This window comes from Neopsephotus bourkii, unplaced genomic scaffold (assembly GCF_033783945.1).
Source record: "Neopsephotus bourkii isolate Nb327-2 ecotype Australia unplaced genomic scaffold, CSIRO-AGI_Nbou_v1 NB_1630, whole genome shotgun sequence".
NCBI classification, from domain to species: domain Eukaryota; kingdom Metazoa; phylum Chordata; class Aves; order Psittaciformes; family Psittacidae; genus Neopsephotus; species Neopsephotus bourkii.
This window is the reverse complement of record NW_026902105.1, coordinates 9,498,243-9,517,315: the sequence shown is the minus strand read 5'-3', so window position 1 is coordinate 9,517,315 and position 19,073 is coordinate 9,498,243. Positions and strand designations below refer to the sequence as shown.

Here is a 19,073-nt window from a genome sequence, read left to right as displayed (position 1 = left end):
GCTGGTAAACTTCACCCAAACTAGGAACAGTGTCAACTGAAATGCCCAGTCTCCTTTTCTCAGGCACCACCAGTCTTTAAGCTGGTTTGAGCAGAAGGACTTTTTGCAAGATCTTTTCTAATTGTAGTTGTGGAACCTGAGGATACTCCTGGTCTTCCATGGTTATGTCCAACGTGTGACACAAACATATATCCTCGTGAATTTAAACACTTCAAAGACTGCAACTATTGCCCTTCGGGTGCAATCAGAGTTGGCCACTCTAAACTGTTACTCAAGTAGGGCACAGTGCAATATGTTTCTGTGATGCAAGGAACATGAATGCAGTACAAAATAATGTTAAAGAACCTTTAAATGTCTGTGATTCCTGAATGATGTATTTGAATAGCTGGCTCTTGTGTGACAGTCATTATTGGATATCTGCAGTCAGAACAGCTCCTATCTTACATTTATTATTTTAATATTGTGTATGGATGTCACAGATTAGCGTTTCTGAAACTTGTGTGCAGACTGAAAATCATTTCCGATCTTCATTCTGTGTTTTTAGTCCGGGACTGTGAAGCTGACCAAGCCTGTGGCATTATGGACCCAGCAGGATGTCTGCAAATGGCTGAAGAAACATTGCCCTAATCAGTATCAGATCTACAGTGAGTCATTCAAACAGCACGACATAACTGGTAAAGTATGCACTATCAGAAATACTTTACTTACTTAAAACATGGGAAATTGTTTTACTTTGCTCTTAATAGATTGTGACTGTGCACTGAGGGCTTCTTGTTGGTTGTATGACTAGACAGTTGCTAGGTATAGAGTCAGGGGAGAATATACCAGCTTTTGTAGGATGCGATGAGTCATTTTCCCATCTCTCTGAAAGATGAATTTCAGATTATTCAGGGTTAATATAATGAGGAAAGAAGTCAGTCTGTATGTGGGTAAGGGACACACCCCATTCATTCCAAATAAATATACCCTACCCCATGGCCCCGACGTTAAGAAACGTCCTACGAGGACAAATGTGAACGAGTTTTTTTCATTGAGATGTTTCACCTCGAGATCATTTTCTTAGAGTGCTCAGCGCATAGGATGGGCCTCTCCCTAGATCTGAAGCAGGATCAGTACAGCAAGTTCTTTCTAACAGATCTTTGTCTAACTTTGCTTTGGACAATTGGCAACGAAGGCGATTTCTACATCTTTCTATTCCAGTATTTTGCAGTCCTTAAAGTTGTTATTTTCCTAGTATCAATCTAAACCATTATTTCCAGCTGGTGAAACTGATTTCTGTCCCAGCTGTAACTCAAATAGAAACAATCATTCTTTCTTCCAGTCCTTCCTTTATTGGATGGGGGCTTCCTACTTGCAAACCCTTTCCTTGTCTAGTCTAAAAAACATTTGTTTGTTCTGTCATGGTTTGGGCCTCAAATACCTGTGGGACCTTCAGAACCTCAACATTTTGTGTCTTGTCATAGAACCATATGTTAAAAAACATAATTGTATTTTATTATTTACTTTAGAAGTTGATGCTGATTTTGTTATCTTGTTAACTCCTACTCAGTTTAGTGTAGTGGTATTTTAGCTGACCACTTAGAAGGGACATCAGTTTAGCGGAGTAACTGGATTAACATAAATACAGATGTAACTTGGGAGTTAAATAGCATTTTACTCATATCTAGGCATTAATTAATCTGTTAAAAGTTTAATGTGGAACACCAGTTTGTTCCCTGAAGTGGTGGCATTCAGCCATTTAATATCAAGCAGAGATTTGAGTTTCACATACAAATCTCAGTCTTAACCATAACATATTGCTAACTGATGTATGTCTCAATCTGTGTCTGTTTGTATACGTGTACTTGTGGTGTTTACATCGATTCCTGTAGATGTTCTTTCCTTCCTGGTAAAACTGAAGTGACTGCAAACATGTCAGACCAAACTACTGATATTTGTTTACTGAGTAGCCATGAATACGGGTACACACACGTGAGAGGTATTGGTTTGCTAAGTGCTGAGTTCTACTACATACCCATTGTGACCATTTCCTTTAAGTCATCAACTGTTGAATGCAGTCCACAGGAATGTAGTCTGTGTCTCCACCCATGTGTACGGAGCTGACTGCATCCAGAACGCTACCAGAAAGGACTGAAGCTATTTTTCGAGTACTGTTTTACTACCGTATTATGTTCATAAAATTAAGGCACCGAAATGGAGTTGAAAGGAAGAAAAAGTTGTTTTCATTTCAACATAAACATAGATGGAAACCTTGTAGTTTCAGTGCCGATGTGCAAAACTTTGGACTTTACAGACCTGTATGAAAAAGAAGAATCAAGATCAGTCTTTCACTTTACACAAAAGAGGTATAAGGACAATATTAGTACGTGTTAGAAAAGTAAGTCTGCAGGGAAGAAAATAACTTCAATTCAGTGGCAATCAATGTTTGTACGGATTTTAGAGAAGTATATTGTGATAATATTATGAGTGAAATCAATAACTTGGGAAGATATTTCCAGTGCTGTGACTCCAATTATTTGAAATCTAATAAGGGGATAGAACAGTGGATTTGTGGCTCAAAAAAAATAGAGCATGAAAAGAGCATGGAAACTAATGGATTAAGCCAAGGTCATGTAACTGTTTCCAGATATGGCTATGGAAAGGTGATGTGATTGTTGAAAATTTCTCAGGAATTGAAGTAACTTTACAGGTTGCTTTGATATGGAAAAATATGATAGAAAAGAACTTGAAGAAAGTGACATGAAAAGGATATTTAAACTTTATTTTAAGATCAAATCTAAGACATGTTTATCAGCCAGGAAAGTAGTCCTGGGCAAATATATCTAGCAATTGTTAACCATAGGTGCTGAGAATGGTGGCATTTTATATGGGACGCTGTGTGGAGACCTTACAGCAGCCTTCCAGTATCTGAAAGGGGCCTACAAGGATGCTGCAGAGGCGCTCTTCATCAAGGACTGTAGTGATAGGGCAAGGGGGAATGGGTTTAAACTGAAAGAGGGGAAGTTCAGGTTAGATATAAGGAGGAAGTTATTTACTGTGCAGGTAGTGAGGGACAGGAATGGGTTGCCCAAGGAAGCTGTGAATGCTCCATCCCTGGCAGTGTTCAAGGCCAGGCTGGATAGAGCCTTGAGCGACATGGTCTGGTGTGAGGTATCCCTGCCCATGGCAGGGGGGGTTGGAACAGGATTATTTTAAGGTCCTTTGCAACCCAAACTGTTCTATGATTCTATGATTTGTTGGAAGGCTGGAAGGAAGGAAAGAAACCCTTCTTCACCTCTTTTTTTAATGCAGTGTTTCCCAGTGTGCTAATGCATGTCTTCAATGCATGAGGTTTTAATGCTATGATCATTAAATAAACCTCATTCTGTCAAAGTAATACCCAAGAGGTACCTTGGTCCAAGGGGAGGAATTTGATAGGAGGTCCTTGAAAGGAATCAAGCCTTTTTAAATTAAACTTTTAAGGAGGAAAGGAACAGGACTCAGGGAAACCTCTTTTTAGTTTTAGAAGGATCCACAACTTCTGAATATTCATTAAATACCAAATGGCACCTTAGAAAATTAAATAATAACTGCTGCTGGAAACCTGCTCCAAATAGCCTTAAAATCAGACTAACTCTATAACCTCTAAAGATGCTTGCATTAAATCAGCATTAAAGTTGCTTGCATTAAATCAACTCTGTTGACATATATTTTTTATGAAATTCATATAAAAAAGTTGCTTTTAAATCTGAATTGGTTTATTTTTTCTTTTTCACTTCACTAATATCTTTGCAGGTGTTAGGGGTTCATCGTATCAGCTGAAATGTCCATGTTGTTGAGCATGTCAGAGTAGGGGTGGTCTCATGGTTTAAGATACTACACTGGAATTTGGAGAAACCTTGGCTCTGTTTCAGGTTATTCTGATATTCTTAGGACGCACACTGAATCCTCAGGTCTAAGTTACTCTCTCCATAGAGAGAAAGGGATTCTTTTTCTTACCAGAGCATTGCCAGATAGTTTTCTGATTTCCAGGATGTATATTTAGTTTGATTATGCTCTTTGTTTCATTGAATTCAGCTGAGTTTTTTGCTGCAGCCAATGCAGTGACATGGGGATGACAGCTGTGCAGTACAGCGCAGGAGGCCTGGGTTTCATTCCTACCTCTGAGGCAGCAAGGGTGGCCAAAACCAGGAGGCTTTGTTCATCATGTTAGAATCATAGAATCATAGAATAGTTAGGGTTGGAAAGGACCTTAAGATCATCAAGTTCCAACACCCCTGCCATGGGCAGGGACACCTCGCTCTAAACCATATTACCCAAGGCCTCGTCCAACCTGGCCTTGAACACTGCCAGTGTTGTGACCTCCTGATGGCATTCATCTTCCTCATACATGTTTTGGCATCAGTACAACAGAGATGAAGATGTGATGTGTGTATAAAGGATGTTGTTTGAGCCAGATAAGTCTTCCCGTTAACAGGTCCATTTCATTTGGAACAACTGCTTGCTTCCCAATCCCTCCCTTGACAAGTGATTCCAACTTCATTATTCTTCATCCTTCCATTATTGATGAGTATCACATCGATCCAGTATCATGAACATGAGCTGGCAGTGTGTACTCGCAGCCCAGAAAGCCAACTGTATCCTGGGCTGCATCAAAAGGAGCACGACCAGCAGGTTGAAGGACGTGATCCTACTCCTCTACTCTGCTCTTGTGAGACCTCACTTGGAGTATTGTGTGCAGTTCTGGTGTCAACATAAAAAGGACATGGAACTGTTGGAACAAGTCCAGAGCAGGGCCACGAGGATGATCAGGGGACTGGAGCACCTCCCATATGAAGATAGGCTGAGCAAGTTGGGGCTGTTCAGCCTGGAGAAGAGAAGGCTGCGTGGAGACCTCATAGCAGCCTTCCAGTATCTGAAGGGGGCCTATAGGGATGCTGGGGATGGACTCTTCATTAGGGACTGTAGTGATAGGACAAGGGGTAATGGGTTAAAACTTAAACAGGGGAAGTTTAGATTGGATATAAGGAAGAAATTCTTTAAGGGTGGTGAGGCACTGGAATAGGTTGCCCAGGGAGGCTGTGAATGCTCCATCCCTGGCAGTGTTCAAGACCATGTTGGATGAAGCCTTAGGTGACATGGTTTAGTGTGAGGTGTCCCTGCCCATGGCAGGGCTGTTGGAACTAGATGATCTTAAGGTCCTTTCCATCCCTAACTATTTTATGATTCTATGATCCTATATCTCTCATGCCAGTGACACAGCACACCTAATATGAGATCTGATGCAAGAAGCAAAATGAGGTCTTCTGTAAGATGACCTCTATAGGTGTGCAGCCCAGTGTCTACCCCGATCTGTCTTACCTGACACGGGGTCCTCCAGAGTCTTCTCACAAATCCTGCAGGGCAGAAGACTACACAAACTGGCACCTTTTCTTAGCTTATTTTATTTGACATTGTTTTATTGTCCCTTATAAACTGGTCACAGCCTGCCCTCTAGGTTGTTTGTTGTTGGTAGAGGACTGGTTTTATGAGCAAGTGTAGGACTAGTACCAAGTGAAGAAGGTCCTGGGTCAGGGCAAGGTATCGTAGGAAGTACTTTAGCCTCCTTTAAAATATTATTCAAGTTTTAATTACCACATTTTTCTCTGTTTGGTCCCAAACTTGTAGCAAGTTTTAAGCATTCCACAGCAGTGCTGTATGTCTGAGAAAGCATGTAATTTATTCACAGAAGAAGAAAAATTTTTAGTAGAAGCAGAAAGGAACCTTCATTGTGTCCAAATGGAGGCTATTTACGATAAAATATTAGTTGACTTCCTTCTTTTTCACTTGACAGTGCTTTTCAGCACAATAGACCTCTCCTCCCAAGCAGTGTTCATCTGATAGTGATATTGTAGAAGCAGTTTCCACCTTTAGCCATCTCTGTGAATCCTTTTCCTTCCCCATGGTGCAAAGCTTAAGCCAGCCTTGTCCACAGCCCTTATTGATGCCACTTTTCCCTCCTTTTTCTGTGAGGTCTTAACAGCAGTGTTGGTTGGTGGGCTGTCAGATGAATCCTGACTACATCCATCTGGTGTTTAAAATCAAAATAAAATCACTGCTTCACCCTGGAGAGAGCTTTTATTCTGCTGCCTGGGTAAGGTCAGACTTACTTGCGGCATTCTTTGTGGAGCTGTGATGCTCGTGTTGGAAAATGTGAGCGACTGAAGAGTTTTCCCTGTTTCAAACTTGGCTGCTCTTAATTTTTAACATGTGGAACATATCAAAGAGAGATGGGTGTTGGTATAAGGCTCCTGTTTGCATAATATGTGTCAACTGTTCTTTTTGCTCAGAAAATAGTATCAGAAATATAATGAATATAATGTCAGTAATATAAGGAATGTAATATAATGAATGTGTTTATATAACATGGAAGTGAAAGAACTTAGAAGAGCCAAATAGTTGGAAAGTGGAAATCTAATTTTCATTATTCAACCCCTTATTGATAAAGAAAATTTTGCATTAAAGTAATCTCTTGTGTTTTAGGAATGGTTCCTGGGTCTGGCTTTGCAGTCAGATTATAGCTCATTCAATATGTAGTGAACTTCCACAACAAGAGGCAAAACTGTAATGGCTCATGAGAGACCTGGTACGACCAGGCCAGGCTCATCTGCAGTTGAGAAGGGGACAATGAAACATTTGAATACCTCATGGAAGTTGTAACTTAAGTGTCAACATAGTTGGCTATTTTCAGATAAATTGGCTTTTGATAATCTGTGGAAGAAGGACATCTCTTTTCTGTTGTTTCATGTTTGTAAATCTGGAACAGGAGAATGTTTTCTAACTAGCTGCCATGACATCCACCCCTGACAGGGTTCAAGGCCAGGTGGGATGGAGTCTTGGGTGACATGGTTTAGAGTGAGGTGTTGGAACTGGATGATCTTAAGGTCCTTTCCAACCCTAACTATTATATTCTATGATTCTATGACAATCTTCATTGCTCTTCATTGCTAAACCAAGTTGCTGCTTGTGTATAGGAGAAGTAACCCCTGTGTGCATAAGAAGAAATCAAGTCAATTAGTTGTGCAGTGGAGCCATCTTCTGTGCACAAACCAGTGGGGAGTGTCTAATGCCATTATTTGTTACATAAAAGCCTTTGTGGAAGAAGTGGTATTAGTATCTGTTTAATAGGGTGGGGAAACTGCTGAAGGGCGATTAAGGCATTTTTGGCCTTGCTTGCCAATGACATATCAATGTTACTGCCTTTATATTGACTGCATTCAGAATAAACAGATTCCGTGCTTCTGGTCTGTTCTCAGCTGTGAGATCTGCTGTGCAAGTAGCTGATGAATGTTTTACGTGATTTCCTATTTTACTGGATATTTCTTGGGTCTGGTTGCTTTTCCTTGGTATGCTCTCTCCACTTGTAACTACCTGGCAGGCTCTCTCATGGTTTCAATAACTGATTGCTCTACAGCATACTTAGAAGTGAATTGCACTCTGGTTGCCTCTTTTTCTTTACTCCGTCGCTATATAAGAATTCAGTAAGAGCCATGGTAGCCAGATTTGCTGTAGCTTCTACTCCTACCTGATGTATCACATGGAATCCAAATTATCTTTGAACTGAGAAGCATAATTCCTGTCCTTTAGCTTCAGATTTGAAATCCTCCATCATCTTAGCTTAGATAAGTTATTTTGTACCCTTAGAGTGTGGGTATTTAGGTGGCAGGAGGAAAAGGTATATTGCTCTTTATTTGAAGCAGTGTATACTTGCTTCTCAGTACTTACTCCTCAAGTGCTGTCAGATGTTCAGGAATTAATGTTTCATAATTATATGCAATGATAATTGGATTATTACTTCCCTTTAACACAAGGGTTTTTTTCATTTTTAATTTAATCTTATTCTATTTATTTTAGTCAACTTTTGGTCACTAGAGATTGTATCATCTCTTACCCTTCTCCTTGAAAAGATCTTTGTTGTACAGTGTAGACCTCATCCACTGTGTTCTCTACTAATGTTCTCCACTAATTCACATCAGTATCATGTAAAACTCACTCCTGGAAACTCTCACTGTGGCAGCCAGTTTCAAAATCAATTTCTGTTTCTTATTCAGAGGGAGCTAAAAATGTGAATTGGGATAAGATATGGAAAACTGTATCAAATACATTAGCAAAGCCTATTTCAGGAATTCTTAAACCATACTGTAAAGCTCTGTGATATTTCCTAGTTTGCTGATCAGGCTGCACAGTGTATCTGCAAGAAGAACGAAACACTGATTGTGATCCACAGACAGAGCCAGAAATCTTAGCAGCTACTGACTTAGCCTTTGGGTGCTTACCCTCCCTATCTTAGGGGACTCAGACAACCAAGTGAGGTTCATAAGACCAAGGGTAAGAGTAAATTGCTGAAGCGATCAATGGAAGGGTGAAGGATGCCTCCAAACAAAAGAATTTAGTGGACTCAATGTAACAAAGAGAAGACGTTATGAAAACACCCTTTTGTGTTCACTCTGTTTCCTTTGCTCACCCTGTTTTGTGACCCATCACATGTTCTTTCTGAAGCATGCTTTTTGTCAACTGTTTCTTCCTTAGCTGCTTTACAGGGGTATTGATCACTTCAAGAATAGTTCTAACGTTCTGCCAAATACTCTGCCCTCTCATTTCATTTCTCAGGAAGTTCTTTTTCTACAGGTTTTTGGAACCATCACCAACTGTTCGTGATTACTTTATTACTTTGCCACGTTCCTTGATGGATCCCTAGGCTGTGTGATCCCATTATCTAGGGGCTATGCAGGGTGAAGCACTGCTGTTACTTGGAGGACCTCCAAGGAACAGCTTGAAGCCATAGGATGTAGGATTGTTAACCCTGATGGCACTTCTTTAATTCCTATTTTTTATTTCCCTGCTTGATTAACACTGATGAACTACTTCAGTATGGTGCAGAGCAGCCCGGAGGCTTTCCACTCAAAGGGTAGAATCCTTAGTTCAGAAGTAGCCATTGAATATTTAGGCCTTCCTATTACTTGTGCTGATTCCAAGTACTGTGCTCTGACCAAAGTCTCATTAAGCTGCAATTGTGTTGCTTTTTTAAAACTGCTGTATGTAGTGAGTCTGGGACTTATTTTTTCAGCTTGGTTAAACTGTTGGGATCTCATTTCCTACCAAGTCAGGCTTTCCTGCAGCACTCCAGCAGTCCTGGTTCCCATTCTGGTGGGAACATGGACAAAAACAAGAGGTATTGGAGGGTGTCCCTTCAGATTACTTGTGCTGTTGTCTGGAAAGGAGTATCTGTCATCTTTGCTGTGCAGACATGAAGTCAAGTATTATGGCTCAGTTGTAGGTAAGGAAACTAGATGCGGGAAATTTCAGTGATTAAATGGAAGAGTTGTTAGAGGACCTCGCAATTCTTCACTTTGAAGAAGTGAATTAATTTGCTGCTTAGTGGGTGTTTGTGATACCAGTAAGCAGCTAGAGCTGAGTCTTTTTATTCAGCTTGTTACTTGCCAGCATGTGCTATTCATGATACGGGGATTTAGTCTCAGTGTAATCTTATAATTATTTGGCAGTGTTCCCCAGTCTAATAATGCAGCTAACCTGATGGTGAAACACAGAAGGAAATTCTCCTGAAATGTGAACCTGGAGGAAGCCACAGCTGAGAGTGTGACTTCTGTTTTGTGACACAAATGAGGGAGTGCATGTTCAATCTCTCTGATCCAGTCGGTCTGTGACTTGTGTTCCTTCTCTCTCCTCCACCTCTCACTGTTGTCTAATCAATCCCCTGCCACTCTTCCCAAGCCAGGCATCCTCCAGTTCTGTTGTGAACAAATGGATTAACGCCTCTCCGAAGTGTTGCCCTGTCAGGTCCCCACGTTCTCAGCTGCTTTCTGCTTTCCCTCTCCAAGAGCTGGGCCCGCCCTGTGCGGGTGCCTTGAGCTGCCCCCCTGTCGCTGAAGGCACACAGGCTGCAGTGCTCCCCCGTGCCCCCGGGATGGTGTTTAGGAAGGACTGGAAACGCTTGGGGAAGCTGCGGGTGTTTTACCTGCTCCGCACAGCCTGAACCGCAGCTCGGCTGCGCCGGCGGGTGCGGCGCGGCGCGGCTCCGCGGGGGGGCGCTGGCGCACCGGACACCGCCCTCAGGGAGAGCAGCGCAGGGCTGGAACCCGCCGCTCGCTCTGAGCCCGGGTTGTAGCAGCCCCTCCAAGTTCCTGCAGGGGCTTATCCCAGCAGAACAGCAGCCTTTGTGTGATCTGTGGCCGCTGCGCTCGGGAGCGTGCAAGAGAAGCCAGCCCTTACCCCCGGCTTTCAGCCTCTTCATTAGCATGTCATAGAACCATAGACGGTCTGGGCTGGAAGGCACCCTTAAAGATCATTCAGTTCCAGCCCCTCTGCCACGGGCATGAACACCTCACACTAGACCAGGATGCTCAAAAGCCCCATCCAGCCTGGCCCCAGACACTTCCAGGGAGGTCCCAAATGTTTTCATGTCCCTGTGAAAATGATTCTAGTTTGGAAATAGCAGCCCAGCCACATGAGCCTTTTAAAGAAAGCAAAGGGACCAGAGGAAAAAGCACTTCTTTCTTCCCTACCTCCCCCATATTATAATAAAAATAAAACCCAAAGCTGCTTTCTTTTTTTTAACAGCTCAAGTGCTAAAACAGCTGGCCTCTGGAAGTCAAGGTTTACCAAAGGAATAGCCTTCAGTAAGGAAAGAAGTGCCTTCCAGTGCTCCAGTGAAAATGGTTTGATTTGATATAGTTAATTGAACAGGTTCAAAGTCTGACAGGATCTGGTACAGTGCACTTGACACTGAGCTTTATCCTTGTTATCAAAGAATGCACAGTGGAGGGAGGTCACAAATACCTGGCTCTTTTAGTAAAGATATAAGGACCCAGCTCCAGCATTTTCCTCGGAATTCAGCGGAAGGAGCAATTCGAACAACAACAGCAACAAAAAAGGCTGGATTCTGTCCATGCCATGTCCACTGCATTCAGAAATTGATTTTTCAGCCCTTCACCCACCAAGGACCTGCACACCCTGGGAAGTGTTTATGTGACTCCTCAGATCCTAGAGGTGATCAGCACTTGGTTAATGCAGGAGAAGGCTTCCTGTCCTGTGTGTAGCCAGAAGAATTGGGAAATCCACTGTGAGAAACTTTCTGTCTTTTAATTGATACTGGGGGAAGTGCAACCCCAAGTTTTCAAGGGTGAGAAAAAGGAAGACCCAGGGAACTGCAATGCAGACAGTGGCTCCTTGGTGCCCAGGAGCATCATGGAGCAGGTCCTGCTGGAAAATATGCTCAGGCGCATGGACAGCAAGGGGGGTGGTTGGTGAGAGCCAGCATGGCTTCACTGAAGGCTAATCATGCCTGACCAATGATTCTGTGACTTTTTTATCCATGAAGAGAAGCCCTACACGTGCAGAAGTGAGCTTAGACACACAAGATATAGGTACCTAATAAGCCATTTTGGTCTGAAACAAGGATACGTAGATTAATTCATGAGCCTTCTTAGCAAAGTGCACTGAAGGTGTGACTCCTTCAAAAACCCCAGCAAAATACAGTCTTCTCTCCCCTGAGGTTTCATTAACCTTTTGGAGTCCCAAAAGTACTTATCAGAGGCAAACTCTGTTATATAGCAATCCACATGAAGTGGTTAACCTCTCGTAAAACTTGGGGGACTCTTGTTCTAATGGCTTCTTACTAACTTCAACTACAATCTAACATAATCCAGTATGTGAACAAGTACATTTGAGGGCTGTGTTGCTGCTGAAAATCAGGTGCTCTGTTCTTACTGTGCTTCAGTGGCTGCTATTACAGCCTGCTGTGCATTTTAGTCTTTCAGGACTACATTGCTGCATACTTACAACAGAAGTGGGGTTAAAGGATGAAAAAATCTGAAACAAAGCCCTGAAAGATGTCCAAACTGAATTCCAGCACATCATCTATTACACAGGAGTCTTCAGAACCTCGGGAGCCTGCACTTCAGGCTGTGCAGACCTCACCCTGTTCTCCAGCAGCTCAGCTGGAAGCACAGTGTAATTCCTGCCCACCGGGTTGGTAAGAGAAGCCTCCAAGTTCCACAGACAAAAATGCTGCTGCTTAATCACTGACTAAAAAAATCCAAAATGCTCCCCCAAGGGAAATCTGAGGGTTTGTTCTGTTTTGTGAAACGCTGAACAATGATCCCTTGAGGAAATGTGTATCTTTTGTCAGTGTGCCATGTATTTGAGACAAGCCGTCAGTGTAATCCCAGTCCTGTCAACTGTGCTGACAGGGCACCTGCATTGCGCAGGGCCTGGTGACGTTGTGCTGTGATTAGAGGGAGGTCTTTTACAGATGCCTCTGATCCCCCAAACAAGTTTGTGTGTATAAACCCCAGTCACTTTCTCTGCAGGTTCTGTTGGGTGCAGCGGATTGCAGAATTGAGGTTACTTACCTGTTCACAGATTAAAATCATCCAGTCCTGGAGTTATTTAGGTTGGAAGGGCCCTTCTGAGATCAGTCCAACTCCCCGCTCAAGCAGGGTCAGCCAGAACAGGGTGTCCGGGACCATATCCAGTTGGGTTTTGAGTACTGGCTCAGGTGTTCTATTTAGTCAAAGTTTTTCTTAACTGTCATGTTCAAAGTACACTTTTTAATGTTTGTTTTGCATAGATTATGTAGATTTTATTTTGCAGGACATGTTTGTGGTCTAAATATAACAAGCAGCTCAGAACCTGAAGATGGATTAATAAGGTTATTTAAAAAATGGTGCCAAATGTTGAATAATCCCAAATGGGCTATAAGGAAATGTTTGTTACTAGGTCTGATTTTTTGTGGCCATTGTTAAGTATAAACACTGTCTGGAGAAATGCCAGGAATGTGACAATCTGTTCTGAGCATATCAAACCTATGAAGTACTGCAATCCAATCCGCTGTCAAGCACTAGTTAAATTGCAGTGCTAAAATGCTTGTGTCCATTAGTTTGTGGATGCTATATGCACGTAGATAAAGCTTGTCATATATTGGCTTATCAAAACCAAAGAAAAGGCAGCTTGATTATGATGGATGTCACATGTAAATGTTATCCTAAGCTAATCTACTTCTGCATTTGCAATTCACAGGTGTGTACGGTCCTTTTTTATGCCACATTAAGCCATATTCAGACCTATATCATAGTGACTCATTCCAAGTCCCTTTCATAGAGAAAGCTTCCTTCTGTTAAAAAATGATGCTCTGGGATTTTTTTTCTTTTTATTACACTGAACACAAGAACCTACAGACCTGTTAGCCTCTTGCCAATCCTGCCAAAATAATGGAACAGTTAATTTGGGCTTCTGTCAACAAAGAATTGCATTGTATAGTTAATACCAGTCATCCTCATGCCCAGCCTGTCAAACTAACCTGGTGCTTTTTTCTTGCTTTTTTCTTTCTTTTTTCTTTTCCATTGGCAAGGGTACAAGTTTAGTAGTTAACAGCTACCATGTGAAATACAGTATCTTGTTTTGCCCCCAAAGCATACAGCTTAGGATCACATAACATCTTAATTAAACATGTGCCTTTTAATTCTGTATGCTGGAGTCAGGTTGGTTCACTGACAGATGCCTGTACGCAGCAGGCAGACACTAATGAAAAGGGCCTTTATTGGTGTCCCCTGGTTCAGCTGGTTGTGCAGCATCGCTCAGGCTTTCTATGTTGGTTGTCTAAATAGTGCGGTTGATGTGGTAGCAAACAGCAGGATGGGTTAATGGCACAAGTGTGGTGTAAATAATCTAGCTAAATGGTTCTGAGAAAATTTGCTTTATTGTAGCCAAATGTAGTGTAATATATGAGAAATTCCTTGCTCCTGGATGTGTAGCCTTTCCTCCCTTGGAAAACAGGCTGTCAAAGAAGAAAATGGGTTGGGAGTTACTGTATGTTACTTGTGCTCTAAATCAAAGCTAATGGGACTAGTGTAATCTTTTCTTATGAAAGTTGTGTTGAATAGCAGGGACTGTTGTACACAGCTCAGGTCACTTAAGTCTCTACTAAGATAGTGTGTCCACTTGTGATGTTTTCATTCTAAGAATAGCATAGAAGTAGATGGAAGGCGGAGCCCAGCCTTTTCCCAGGCCTGGAAGATGGGCCTTGTGTTGTCATGTTACAGGAGATGAAGCTACTGAAAGGAAGGTTGATAGGTGACTTGATAACTGGGTATAGGGATTTAGCGGGACAGGAGTGTGCATTCAAAAGCTGAAATTGGAAGCTTGAGTGATTCAGTAATTGGAAAATGAATCCTGGCTTTGCAGGTCATTCCGCAAGTGAAGTGCTTACTAGGAAAAAGGGTAGATGCTAGCAAAATCAAGCTTTTAAAAGGTGAGGAAGGTGGATGGAAAAATACATGCCTGTGAGCACAAGGAAAACCCAGGCTGCACGGACACAGTGGTTCTTTAGCAGAACTATCTGCAGTCTCTAGATTCTAGGATACTCTGCAGCTCTGTTGTGTGAATTTAGGTAGGGTGTGATTTGTATTCGTGGGTTTATTTTTCTACTTCTTGAGAGTCTAGGCCTTAAGAAGCAAAGGTCCCTGGGAAGCTCAAATGACCCAGTGTAGCAAAACTAGAGATGAAATAATCTGCCACTTATCCAGCCGTTCTTCCTGTGCTCTACTTGTGGCTTTTCCTACTTGTTCAATCTCAATGTCAGGCTATGTCTAGCGTAAAACTTTAGACATAAGGGCAACTTGCGCTTGTATTCCCACTTCAAGCTGGCTGTGAACCGTCCTACATGCTGCTAGATGTGTCCCTGTTGTAAACATCACACCTGGGGTAAGTACTTGTACTGGGAAAAGTACATGGTAAAACCAGTTAGTAATTTGTATGTGTAGTGTGTTTTCCTGACAGGCCTCCTAGGGTTTGAATCTATTATATTTCCCTGTGTTTGACCAGGGAGCATGTTAGGTTATATGCATGTAATACAGAAAGTCCGACTCTCAGATTTAAAGGCCTCCTCTGTCTTCTTTTAGAATTCCCCTGTGACTTGAATTTTGCAAATGTACCTAATGTGACATATGCAAAGATGATGTCTCTAAACAATCTATTGCACACTCTCTTGAGTCCAGTGGGATGCTGATACATGCTTACATACCTGTCATTCCTTTAATTCACTTCTTAGGCATCATTTCTGTACAAGATTCCCCACATAACCTATTAATATCATCTGTTTCCCATGTCTGTTTACACATTCTTTCTAGATCAGGTAAACATTTGTTGCTGAAGCTGTGTGTGATGCTCTCTTGCTGGAACAGGTACCAGAGCCTACAGCCTGGTAGGAAACTGACTTCTAGAGCTGTTGCCTGGGAATTGCTGTAAAAAGCACTGTAGGGCAGATACCCGATTCTGATGTCATGCTATGCATTTCCTTACATTTGCAACATCAGAAGTGGCTCTTGCACTGTCATAAAAATGATAATGAAAATAACTATTTGAAGACCATTTGTTCTGAAGACATAACACTTCAAGTATTTTTTCCCATTCAGAGATGTTTGGCATTCAACTGATGTAGCCTGGATAAGATCAATAGGAGGTTTTTAATCATGGAGCTATCTTTGGCCTCCGTACACTAAATGCAATAGTGCCATAGGATTTCCCGATCTAGTACTGAGTTGCTGGGTGTCTTGGGTTCAGCAGCAGCAGTCATTTTTCTCCTTCTTAGTAGCTGGTGCAGTGCTGTGTTTTGACTTTCGACCTGGGAACAGAGCTGATAACACTGATGTTTTGGTTTGGCCGAGGACTTTGTAAGCCTCATGCTCTGCCAGGGAGGGGGGAAGCCAGGAGGAAGCAGAGACAGGACACCTGACCCAAACTAGCCAAAGAGGTATTCCATACCACAGCACGTCATGGCCAGGATGTAACTGAGAGTTACCCAGAAGGGCTGGGACTGCAGGGTTGGAGGAGGTATCAGTCAGTGCTTGGTCGGGCTGGGAGGGGCGAGTTATCAGTCGGCTGGTGCTGAGGTGTTGTATTCTCTTCCCTTGTTATTTCCTTTATCATTATTATTATTGGTGGTAGCAGTAGTGATTTGTGTTATACCTTAGTTACTAAAGTGTTCTTATCTCAACCCGTGGGAGTTGCATTCGTTTCAATTCTCCTTTCCGTCCCTTCGGGAGCAGGGGGAGGGCAAGAAGGGGGGAAGTGAGTGAACAAGCTGTCTGGCTGGGTTTAAACCACGACACTGGGATAGAACTTAGTGCTGTCACGTGCAGACATCAAATCAATGTAAAGAAAAGCAGGGCTCACAGTGGCTGTGCTTGTCCCATTTTTTACACAAGAGTATATTCTACTTGTGCAAATGCCATTGCCTCTCTATTTTCTGTGTGCGTGGCTTCCTTGGGTTTCAATAGATTACCTAATCTCAGGGTCTGAGATTTTGCAAAAGCCCTTGTGGGATTCAGATTGTTCGGGTGTTCTCTGGTGTCCATTCAGAAAGTAATTTGAGGGCTGTAAGTTTTCAGGAGATTTTGTCTTGGTGCATTAATTTCCTTTAACAAAAGCAGAAAAGAGTTACCTACTCAGGTCAAAAGAGTACATTGGCCATAAACTGTACAAGACTTTCTTTTTTGACAAGACGGTATCTTAAACTACTGTGTGAATGGTTCAAGGAGAAACACTGACACTGGATTGTTTGAGTCTAATTTCCTGCACCTTTATTATTGCTTTCATAATTTGTAGATCTGCACTGTTGCAGCATGACACAGCTTTGCCTGAGCACAGCACTCCAGCTAGGTGAAGAATCGCATGGAGTACTCATGAGCAGTCCTCTCTTCAGGCCATGAGTGAGGTAGAGCCTTATGAGGGAACACTCTGCAATACTGCAGTGCAGGAATGCATATTCAATGCATATGCACCCACAAACTGCAACTTGAACTCACGGTATTGCATTGCATTGATTCCCACGTTGTTCATCACTGAAAGGGTTCATTGGAGCTGTCCCTGACTGCTTATGGTGATTACAGGTGTATGTGGTGGCTTCTAATGTTCTTCAGTGACCAGTCAGGACAATGAAGGCTTCATTTTGCCAATGAATGTCGCAGCAAGTGATTGACGATATAGAAAGACTTGGGAGTCTTCTGTTTCAGGTATTGTTGGAAATTCAAGCTCTGTTTTGGTCCTGTCTACATGGGACCTTCCTTTTTTTTTTCTTCTGATTTCAGATTTTTGGTCTTTCTGTTATGTTTCTTTCCAGTAGTGGAAACCTTTAGAAGTACAGTAAGGACAGTTTTGTTTTCTTATTGTATCTGGCTCTACAAAGGCATTGCCTGGCTTGATTGACTCTGTCCTTTTAGCCCAGGGCTGGAGCATGCACTTCAAATGGCTTTTTGAGTGGGTCTGTTGAGTAGTTGCAGACTGAGATGTTTCTTTTCTGAAAGGTTCTAGCATGAACACATATCATGTTCTTCATTCTCATGAAGACAGTGTGGCTGCTTGAGGCTTACTCTCAAGTTACGCTTTCCAGCTAGAAACTGTGGGGATTTTTATTTCCTCCCAACAGTTATTTAATTCTTTTATAACTGAACTGCAAATATTTTCCCTAACCTTGTGTTGAAAACCACTGAAATTCTGGCAACAACAATTAAGCCTACCAAAAATCAGTCTGATGCAAAACAACTGCCATGGAAATTTGCAGCCTCAGTGGCTGTGGTTCAGCAACACTTGATGATTATGAAAGGTGTCAAGCGGCTATAATCATAGTCATCGACACCTGTGCTGTATGTGTGTATTGAAACGTGTATTTGGGCTCCTTTGTTAGGGGTATATGCAGTGCCTAATTGTTATGAGTCTCTCTACTGGCTGCATTGTGCACTTCTCTCTCTAAAGGGAATGTCTGTTTAGAGGGGCTGTTGCTATTCTGTGAATCAAGAGTATACTTTTATGGAAGCTTTAATTTTCTTCTGATAGTGCTTTATTTACAAATGAAATTTTCAAGCTAAAAGTAAGCTATCACTCCTTATATAGAAAATAATTATTGGTAAGCTTCATTTCTTACAAATAATATGCTGTATGTGCAGTTTCCATGTGTTGTAATAATTTTCATGAGTTCTGTCTCAAACCTCAGAACACATGGATTTCAAAGACACACTATATGCGTCTTTAAAGCAGTGAAGTAGCTGTGGTTATGGGTGTGCTACATCCGGCCAAAGATGCATCTAGCCTAGGATCCTCTTGTAATACAAAAGTAGTGCTTAGGGAGGAGTGTGAGTACAGGAATATTTGCTCCAAATACCCTCCTGCCTTCCAACATTTCTTTTGTTTGCAGTTTTCCACAGGGAAAACTCACATACTTGGGCAGCCACTATATGAACACATAGGCAAAGTCTCTGTGGTAATATGCATGAGTAAAGGACAGAGACAAGAGCACTTATGCAACCTGAAAGCTGACATTTCCTTGTTTCTGAGATGTGAGCAGTGCAGCTTTAATATTGACTTTTCATGTGCTCAGCCATGATTGTGTGTGTCATACTAGAAGAAATGAACATTTCAAGATGTGAGGGAGTAATCAGAGTATTTGAAAGAACCCACTAAACACACACAAAAACTACCAGGCTGATAAAGTAGAAAACTATGTGCCTTGTGCTTGTAGTTTTCACTGACAGTTAATGTTTTAGCTAAACAATTGATTTTCTGGGTTATTTGGTAGCACAAATATGTGTAAGTTGAGAAAATGCAACCTAAATGAGCACAATATATGCCCATGTGAGTCTGTTTCAGTTTTCATACATAAGCAAGACTTGTGGTGTTTCACAGAATCAACTTGGTTGGAAATGACTTTTATGATCATTTCCAACCATTATCCTAGGACTGCCAAGTCCACCACTAAACCATATCCCTAAGGGGCTCATCTGCATTATTTTTGAACACTTCCAAGAATGGTGATTCCAGTGCTTCCCTGAGCAGCCTGTTCAATGCCTGACTAAAGTTTGATCCATAGAATCACAGAATAGTTGGAAGGAACCTTAAAGGTCATCTAGTCCAACCCCCTGCAATGAGCAGGGACTCCTTCCACTAGACCAGGCTGTTCAGATCCCTGACCAGCCTGACCTTGAATGTATGGATGGGGTGTCTACCACCTCTCTGCACAACCTGTTTCTGTTTTTCAACACCCT

General features: G+C 42.1%; 1 protein-coding gene across 5 annotated transcripts in view; it reads left to right on the top strand.

Moving 5' to 3' along the window:
• The window catches only part of SAMD12 (sterile alpha motif domain containing 12), a 172,694-nt gene that overhangs the window by 42,949 nt on the left and 110,672 nt on the right, over nt 1–19,073 (top strand). For all 5 annotated transcript variants that reach the window (XM_061373441.1, XM_061373440.1, XM_061373438.1 and 2 more), the window contains exon 3: nt 545–674. In XM_061373441.1, the coding sequence (XP_061229425.1) occupies nt 545–674 (130 nt within the window). The remainder of the gene's footprint in view (nt 1–544; nt 675–19,073) is intronic.